At 38.1% G+C, this 9,765-nt stretch overlaps 1 protein-coding gene across 1 annotated transcript; it reads left to right on the top strand.

Moving 5' to 3' along the window:
* The first annotated feature begins 1,056 nt into the window (after positions 1 to 1,056).
* Positions 1,057 to 9,090, top strand: LOC107045492 (nose resistant to fluoxetine protein 6). The gene is made up of 7 exons (XM_015267794.1): positions 1,057 to 1,390; positions 1,453 to 1,801; positions 1,882 to 2,161; positions 2,237 to 2,397; positions 3,681 to 3,849; positions 5,744 to 5,943; positions 8,123 to 9,090. Exons 1-7 carry the CDS (start codon positions 1,057 to 1,059, stop codon positions 8,844 to 8,846), a joined length of 2,217 nt encoding a protein of 738 aa, XP_015123280.1. The 3' UTR covers positions 8,847 to 9,090.
* Positions 9,091 to 9,765: the final 675 nt, after the last annotated feature.

Genomic DNA, 9,765 nt, shown 5'->3' with positions numbered 1-9,765 from the left:
CTTTCGACGAAACGGCGAAAACTTCGAGGAAATATCTCATAATAATAGAAATGAGAATAATTTGTCTAATAATTATCGTAGAGCATTCTCGAGTTCTCCCGAAAGTTCTAGAAATTTCCACTATCATTGGCTAAACAGATGTTTTTAGTTTCGAAGAGTTTCCCTCATTTTCTAGAAAATTCGAGACACCTCCAGAAAGTTGTGGAAATTTCTAGAACTTTCTGCGTTTCACCCTCTCAGGGGTGGATTTTCGAGAAACACGGAATACGTGTTTTTTTATTTTGAAAGGAGAATCTACACGTGCATTTTCAACTCTCTAACTTGAGCGGTTCTCGAAATTGCATCACAAATTTTGCCCCCTTTTCACCCCCTTAGAGGGTGAATTTCCAAAAACCCTCCCTTAGTGGGAGCTTACGTCACTAAGGGTAGCTGCTGGGTCGTAGGTCTTGTAGTTTGGGCTGTGCGTTGATACATCAGTCGCCTCGAAAATGACTTTTCCTTTATATATAAGATTTTGAAAAAGCAGCGGATGCATTTCTACTTCTAATAATTCGAGGATTTCTATTTGAAAGGTAGTTAAGACATTCCAATCAATTTTCGGTTGAAGCTGGCTATCACAAAAGATAACAAATATCATGCAGGTGAGCGAAATCGGTAAGTAATGTTTCAGAGATATACTTCAGATAAATGCACACGTGTCGGGAGCACGACATAGAATTTTTTCTCGAATGTATCGCGAACAGATAAGCGTCGCGATGATGTTTGCTTCATAGTTCTCCGGTTAGATGCATACGGAATAATCCTTCAAGTGACTGTCCAAATACTGACTTTGAAAAGCAAGCATGATGATACAATATTTCGATTATCACATGAAATCGTACACAAGAATGTAATAATCATGAAGCCACTTATTTGTTATGGAGAACAACATCTAGATTGGGTCGCTCATATTGTGGGAGACGTCTCGTATTAGATTATCAGGAATCGATTTAATCGGTGATACTACTCATATAAAATCAATTGCTTTGAGTGGATCAGGTATCATTCCCGCTGAACATGAGCGTGCTAACGTTAATCCAACGATCAACGCTGATTCTTATTCTGCTAATAATCCATGCATCCTCAGTTATTAGTTCATTCCGAGATGACAATGCAGAAATTAATGTTCAATCGCATTTGGTTCATCAGTTGAATAGTTTTCGTGTCAATCAGAGCTTATTAGTAAGTGATGTGATTCGTAAATTACAGCCAGAAAGTGTTATTGCATTACAAGCAAAGAGAGATTCCGATCAATCGAATCCACGTGCCGTCTATAATGACACGGAGTGTGACATCCATTTTACAGCATTTGTTAGTGCTCTATCAAAATCAGAGCTATGGGCACTGCAAAGTAAGGAAATTTCATTTAATCCATCGTTGACACACATTCTTAATGCACATTGTTTCCTTTAGTGCTTGATTCGTCATCGAAAATTCCTTCGGGAATTCTCATAGGAAACTCGAAGGACCTGGGGGTTTACGATGAGTGTGTCTCAGTTAATGTTCAAAAGGAAATTGGATTGATTCGGGGACGTCACTGCATGTATTCGATATCTTTTACGGTCTCAAACTCAACGACGCCGCTCTCCACAACATTGTCTATCTGCTTACCTTCAACATGTAATGCTCAGCATGTTAATGACATCCTGCAAACTGCGATTGATATGGTATCGGATCGTCTTCCCTTCGACTTAGGGATTGGTAATGTCCAGTGTTCAGCAGTAGATCCTCCACCATTTGAAGTGGGAGAAATTATCACAATGTATGAGACTTGAAGATCCCCAGGAATGAAAATTATATTGGACTCAAAACATGTTGAAAATTGATGACTATTAATTTCAGAGTGATCTTGTCGATTATCCTCTGCTTTTTCATTGGTTGCACCGTTTGTGATATCATCATCAGGATTACTTCGCGAAAAAAATCCGGAGGGATCGTGAAAGAAATATGCAATTTTTCATTTTACACCAACGTAAAGCGAATATTTGACACAACTGTACCACGAGGTAACATCCCAGCTATCCAAGGAATAAGATTCTTCAGTCTGTGTTGGGTCGTGCTTGGCCATGAGCATCTTTATCCGAATACAACAACAGCAATCAATATGAAAAATGCAATTTCGGTATTCAAGATTCGATTTTTGTAATATTTTCAACGATTACTTGTTTCTTTCATTTTGTCCCAATTATTTTTCTAGTGGGTAGGATCCTGGGATGCTATACACATTCTCATTGCTCCTTTTGCAGTGGACACTTTTTTTGTTTTGAGCGGCTTTTTATCATCATATCTCTTCATCAAGGAAATTGCGAAGGGACGTCGATTTAATCCTGTTATGTATTACATACATCGTTATATCAGGTAAACAGTCTACCATCTCTAACGACTTGTCTACACTGAGAAACAAAATTTCTAATATCTGAAACATATTTTCTTGAGAGAAGTAAATTATTTTCAATGGCTTAAATCTCAGAATGTGTGCACTTCATGGAACTCAAATAAATTTTCATTCATCACTATCGTTCCGCGTTACGTCATGAATATTTTATATATTGCAATATTGGAAGTGCATAACGAAAAAATCATGAAAACAATAAAGACTAGAAGATTGACGATTCTTCCACGCGATTCAAGTAAGTTCATTTCCGATAAAATCATACTTGAGTACAAGAATATTTTAAAGCATGAGGCCTTTCTCAGGTCATGTGAGTTGAGATGCCTGAGAGAATTAAGCAATTGAAGAAAATGTACTTGTCTCAAGAAAATATTTTTCAGATATTAGAAAATTATTTTCTCAGTGTAACATCTCAATCGTTCACGTACACTAGGAAAAAAATGTATGCGTGTTTACTGGTATCAAGAATCTTATGGCTCAAAATGTGACAAAAAGAAAATATCTCACACTGAGAAAAGAAACCTTTCGTCTAGAGATTTGGTACTAGTCCGAATGATGAGGGGCAATTTGTTCACAACAAGAAAGCGACTTCTCGAACCAAGTCAAGTGGGTTTTGCATTGAAATTAGTGATGCCGGGAGACGCGAGAGAAGCGAGACGAGACGAGACAAACGAGACGTGAGACATGAGGAGACGAGACGTGTCATTCGAGACAATGACAGATACCAGACTAGACGAGAAAAGCAGGTCGAGAACGAGAGAAACGAGAGGCGAGACGAGAGTCGCGAGTGCTTCCCCCTCGCTGCCCCTCTGTGTATTTTTTTCCAAATTTGATTATAAGAGACGAGATAAGGCGAGATGAGAGAATGGTTTCCTGACAACGAGACGAGACGAGAAACTGCATCTTCTCGTCCCGTCTCATCTTGCGGCATCACTGATTAAAAGGGGTTGCGTTTGCGTCTCGAAAACTATTGAATAAATTGATTCAACTGCACTTGCTGGAAACAAATTATCCTCGTCTTTGGGACAAGTACGAAATCTCTTGACGAAAGTGTTTTCTTTCTCAGTGTAAGATATTTTCTTCTTATCAATTTTCGAATCGTGCTTTTCATGATATAAGTGAAGACGTACTTATCAAAAAACTTTGTCTCTATATGGTCATGCAGCCAGCGCGAGACGGCAATAACGTATTGAGGGTTGATAGACCGGGTGAAGGATTAAGAATTATTTTGTGGCAACTCTGCTTATAGATTGACACCGGCGTTTGCTGCAATGATAGCTTTATCGATATTTCTACTTCCCCGGATGGGTTCAGGAGCATTATGGGATTCGACGATGATGATGAACAAAGAGATGTGTAGCAACAGTTGGTGGCCAATGATACTCTACGTTCATAATCACGTTGGAAAAAACTCTACGGTGAGATAGGGAAACATTAGATTCAAATCGGCCAATCATTCAATAATCGATGTCGATAGTCATGCGAGTTGAATGCAAGTTCAGTGTACTGACGGTTCTGAGTTCGACCTCAACTGGAGTCGGATTTTCCGTACCCTGAGCTTTGATGAGTGAGACGTTACTATACTGATAGAAAGGATTAGTTATTGTTAACGAATGGATTTGGTTGAAGACGACGGTCTATTTGGTCTCACCAAATGTTCATTCGTTAATATTATGTGTACAAATTAATAAGGTGCCCCTATATTTCGCGGTTTATAATTGAGTTCAAAAACTTAATATTTCATTAATATTTTGTATGTTGGTAGTATTGAGTTACCGAAGCAGTAAATACTTCTTACATAACCTTAAAAAATAGTAGTAAACACGATGTCTGTCGATAGGCAACATTTGAGGCACTGCATTCTTTTTGCATTTCAATTAAAGAAAAATGCTGCCGAGGCTATTCAAACGATTTGTAGTGCTTTTGGAAAAAACGCTGTAACACAAAACGTGTAAAAAGTGGTACCAGAGGTTTAGAGGCGGAGATTTCGATCTTTCGGCTCGAGAACAGCTGGGTCAACCGCAAAAATTTGGCGATGAAGAACTCGAACAACTCTTGGCTGAAAATTCTGCTCAAAGCCAAACAGAGCTTGCACTACAACTCGGAGTGACTCAACAATGCATTTCTCATCGCCTACATCAACTTGGCAAAATTCAAAAGGAGGGTAGATGGGTTCCTCATGATCTGAGCCCCGAAAATAAGGAACGATGACTGGAGACGGCGCTATCTCTGTTCACTCGATTTAAAAGAAAAGATTTCTTATACAAAATCATTACGGGCGATAAAAAATGGGTGTTATACGACAATCCTAAACGCCCAAAATCGTGGGTGAATCCCGGCGAACCATCGACGTCGACTTCGAAACCCAATGTCTATGCGAGAAAAGTGATGCTGAGTATCTGGTGGGATATGAAGGGTGTGATATATTATGAGCTACTTAAACCTGGCCAAATTGTTACTGCGAAGGTTTATCAACAACAGCTTATTCATTTGAATGATGCATTGGAGCAAAAGAGGCCATATACTGGCAGCGGAAGTAGACAAGTGATTCTCCAGCATGACAACGCTCGACCGCATGTCGCCAAAGCGACTAAGGATATTATCTGTGAATTAGGATGGGAGGTTCTCCCTCACGCGGCTTACTCGCCTGATTTCGCCCCATCCGACTACCACCTATTTAGGTCTCTTCAACACCAACTCGCTGATGAGCACTTGAAAACAATCGACGAGGTCCGAAAAAGCATCGATGAATTTATTGAGTCAAAACCGCCAAGTTTCTTTCGCGAAGGAATTCGTCAGTTGCCAGTGAGGTGGAGTAAAGTTATCGAAAATAATGGGGAATATTTCGACCATTAAATCCCTTTTTGTTTTGTTATAATAAACTCTGATTTTCATGAAAAAAAGCATTTTATTAATTTGTACACCTAATAGTTAAAAAATTCACATTTGCAGGGCCTTGTTTGACTCGATTTTTACCTTTCAAGTGAACGATTCGTTAATTATTAACGAATATTCATTTGTGATATTCAATTCCGCCATTCGATAATAGGTAACGAATCTCGTTTGAAATAAATGAATCAGTCTATCAGTGTATGCGAGTAACTGCTTGTAACGACATGGTTTTCTCTATGGTTTCAACTGCGGGTTGTACATTGTAGTACAGTATGTAATCCACCATTTTATGCATAGCGAAAGGTAGAGGGCTGACTCAGATTCGGAAAACTGACTATTCGACTAGAAAACTACGAAAATTGATGAATAGAGGAATAATTTAAAGGAAAATTTAAAAAATTGAAAAATGCACTTACTTAGGCATGTTTGGGGCATACCTGGTATCTGGCAGTGGACATGCAGCTATTCTGGATATCTCCTCTGATCCTCTATCCGTTAGCTAAAACACCTAAAATTGGTCTTGGCATATTAGCTGCATTTATCATCGCTTCAGTAATCATACCAGCTATTATCATAGGAAAGAATAAATACTCCGCGGCGTTGATCTCAAGTGGAATGAAGTAAGTCCAAATTATCGTAATCAGTCAAGCATTTGTAAAATAATCAGTACAGTGGAGTCTCCTTTATTCTCCCATTCCATAATTCGCACTCTACTCCCTTAGAGGTCTGCTTCTCCTCAAAATCTTCCCCCCACTTTTCATTTATCCTTTATCCTCCTCTTAGTCCATGCGCAACACCCCCTTTCTGTATGGAATGGTATGTCGATGGACTTTTATGATGTTTTTCTATGTTTTTGGGGGTGAGGAATCCGAATCCATCGGTGTTTTTTACCTAAAGTTATGCGAACACTTTGTTATTAACAATTTTCAGTCCCATTTCGTGCAAAATCGTTTTTTTCGCGAAAACTATCATATTTACCGTGAAATAAGTCCTTGCCAAATTTATTGCTTAGGTTTTAACGAACAAATTGCTTTTTTATTTGTTCAAATCGGATGATTAGTAATGGAGTTATGCACATTTGTTTATGGGAATAGCGCGCGCCAACGTCCACGGGTCGCGCGCGCCACTATCCACCCAGAGTATTTTTTTTTCCTTACGGAGATAATGGCAATAATCGAAAAAACGTAATGATTATTTTAATTAATTGTTTTTAACCTAGACGAATGTTATTCAGTTACCTTTAAATCCCACTGTCAGTTGCGGAGATATTTTCGAAGTGTTAAAAAAATAAGACGCGCGTTGTTTTGAGCAGCATACGTCCACTGTGCCGAATTCAAGGAATCGACACCTGCCCACGATGTAAACAATACACCAGGATAGTTCTTAGTAAAACAAAAATAACCGTGGACAAAATAATCGTGAATAAAATAGTCAAAAGCGTTAGTACCATCGGGACTTTTGTCGAGTGCGGGTCGCAATAGAGCCCCTGGATTTTGCAGCGATATGTGAATATAATTTTCTATATGAATGCGTGAAATTATATTGAATTATTTGAAGAAACTCATGTATTTTTAATGTGCAGACTCTCTCCCTACACCACTAATTTTTTTTTCCACATAATTTTATAAGGATACTGTACTCAAACAGATGAAGCTATTGATATAGGTATGAATATGAATGCAAGCACGTTCGTGGTGACATTGTCGATACTGGCGATGGAATTGAGGTAAATAAATAATGTACTTCCAGGCTAAAAACAATTAATACACCTAATCATTACGTTTCTTCTATTATTGCCATTATCTCCGTAAGGAAAAAAAAATACTCTGGGTGGATAGTGGCGCGCGCGACCCTCGGACGACGTTGGCATGCGCTATTCCCATAAACAAATGTGCATAACTCCATTACTAATTATCCGATTTAAACAAATAAAAAAGCAATTTGTTCGTTAAAATCTAAGGAATAAATTTGGTATAGACTTATTTCGCGGTAAATATGATAGTTTTCGCGAAAAAAATAATTTTGCACGAGATGGGACTGAAAATGGTTAATAACAAAGTGGTCGCATAACTTTAGGTAAAAAACACCGATGGATTCGGATTCCTCACCCCCAAAAACATAGAAAAACATCATAAAAGTTCATCGACATACCATTGCATACAGAAAGGGGGTATTGCGCATGGACTATCTGTGACGTCATGCGCTGCGGAGTGCGTAGTGGGTCACAGAAGATTATGTTCCTCCCCTCTCACTGCCATGATCCTCCCCACTATTCTCAGCTTTCCCGTCTCTAACGTCGTCTGAACTGGCGAAGTGGGGGTCACTTCTTTACTCGCATTTCACATGAAAGGGCTTCAAGGACATCCCCCGAGCTGTGGGAATTAAGGATAGTCCACTGTAGTAAAGGAGTAAAAAGTGATAAGGAGGGACGGTATCATAGCTGCAGAACCTCCAAAACTAAGAAGTTATTTTTTACAAAGAAAAAGATTATTTTTACCGGTATATTGATATTCTGTATTACCCCCGGGCTAGTTCTGAAATTTTGACTGAAGATATGGTATCATACTCTACCTGAGTAAATTCCTGGATAGAATCCGTGTGCCTCCGAATTTTTTAATTTGCGGATTAATAATTATTTAATGGTTTCCCTCATATAGAGGTCCAGAAAATCGATGGATAGTATATAGCCCCCCCCCCCCCATTTCATGTAATTTATGCCGAAAAACATCTAAAGTTGACCGAGTATAGATATCCCGAGGATAACACGGAATATGATATTTTGTTCGTTTCCTTTTTCAGAATGACAAACCTAATGGATACGTTTGGAAGCTTCTACATCACCGCCTACGCTAGAGCGGGTCCATGGCTTCTAGGAATCTATCTAGGTTATAGACTCAGTGGAAAGAGAGATCATCCCGGTACAAATTTCATTGCACTAGGATGGATTCTTTCTGCACTAGCATTTGCCTTCTCATTTTTCTCATACAGAATTTTCCAAAATGTCGATTATGAGTGGAATGCCCCTTGGGAGATTTTCTACGCAGGGTTCGGGAGGCACATTTGGGCTTTCGGAATATGTTGGTTAATTTACGCGTCAGTAAAGGGTTACGGTGGCCCTATTGCGGACTTTCTATCTCTACCAATATTCATACCATTTGGTAGGATGTCTTATTGCATTTACCTAGTACACATGGTTATTCAGCTGATGAGGGTTGCTGCGGCGAGAGTTCCCTCGTATTTTACTGAACTGGGAATAATCTATTCATTTTTTGGTGAATTCATTGTATCTATTATAGCGGGACTTGCTCTCAGTCTCGTTTTTGAATCACCATTTTTGGTTCTCGAAAAAATGATTTTTGGCGGGAATAGGCGAGTTAAGAAACAAGAATCACCGAAAAACGTTGAAGACACAGAGGCATCGCTTGGCATTGATAATAAGGCTTACAATTCTAATGAGTCCGTAACTTACATTGAGAAAGAAAGGGATGAACATGGTCAGCCCCAAATATCTTCAAAACTCTAATGATACACTGACAAAAACAAAGGTTTTTGAGAAATACGTCTTTACTTATATCAAAAAACTTCTGCCTTGAAAATTTCCAAAAGTAAAATATCTTGCACTAAGAAAATAAAAACTTTCATCAAGTACTTTTGTACTTGTCCTGAAGATGAGGACAATTTCTTGATGACAATAAAGAGATTTCTCAAACCAAGTAAAATTGAATTAATTCATCTAATAGTTTTTTAGTCGCAGTTATAAAATACTTTAATGCAAAAACCACTTTAATTGATTTGAGAACTTGTTTTCTTGATATGAAGAAATTGTTCTCATCTTTCGAACAAGTATAAAATTTCTTCACGTAAGATTTTTTTTCTGAGTGTGAGATACTGTACGCTGGGTAATTTTCAAGCCACGAATTTCTTGATATAAGTAAAGAAGTTGTGACGATCTTCAAACAACTTAATTTTTAACTATTTTAATCGTCAACAATTTTCATCACAACTTATTTCTTAAAGTTAAGGCTATCCTACGTGGAACTTAGCCTAGGTGCCAGCCTATTTTTAATCTTTTTTAATTAGCCAAATAGGTGAATACCAATTTCATCCAACAATAATAATTTTTATCAATCAAATGAACCACTAACCCGGCCTCTTTATGAACAAAGGGGAGGGAGATCGATAGCCCCTATGGATTTTCGGAATTCCAACAAATCAACATAACACAATGAATTTTATGCCCCAAAGAAATTAATATATTATAAAAAATTACAAAAATGAACATAAAGGATTTGGAACAGAAAATTGAAAATTATCTACAGAAATAATAAAATATAATACAATGGACCACTGGTCCCTCTCAGTGCGAAAAACTGAACAATATTTAATTGCGTGGGGGGAAAAACCCTCTTTTCCCTACTCTCTCAACAAACAAAGATGAATTG

The sequence above is a fragment of the Diachasma alloeum genome, unplaced genomic scaffold (assembly GCF_001412515.2).
Source record: "Diachasma alloeum isolate Michigan unplaced genomic scaffold, Dall2.0 Dall_scaffold_00957, whole genome shotgun sequence".
Classification (NCBI taxonomy): Eukaryota; Metazoa; Arthropoda; class Insecta; order Hymenoptera; family Braconidae; genus Diachasma; species Diachasma alloeum.
The sequence above is the reverse complement of the archived record's forward strand: the minus strand, read 5'-3'. Positions and strand labels throughout refer to the sequence as shown.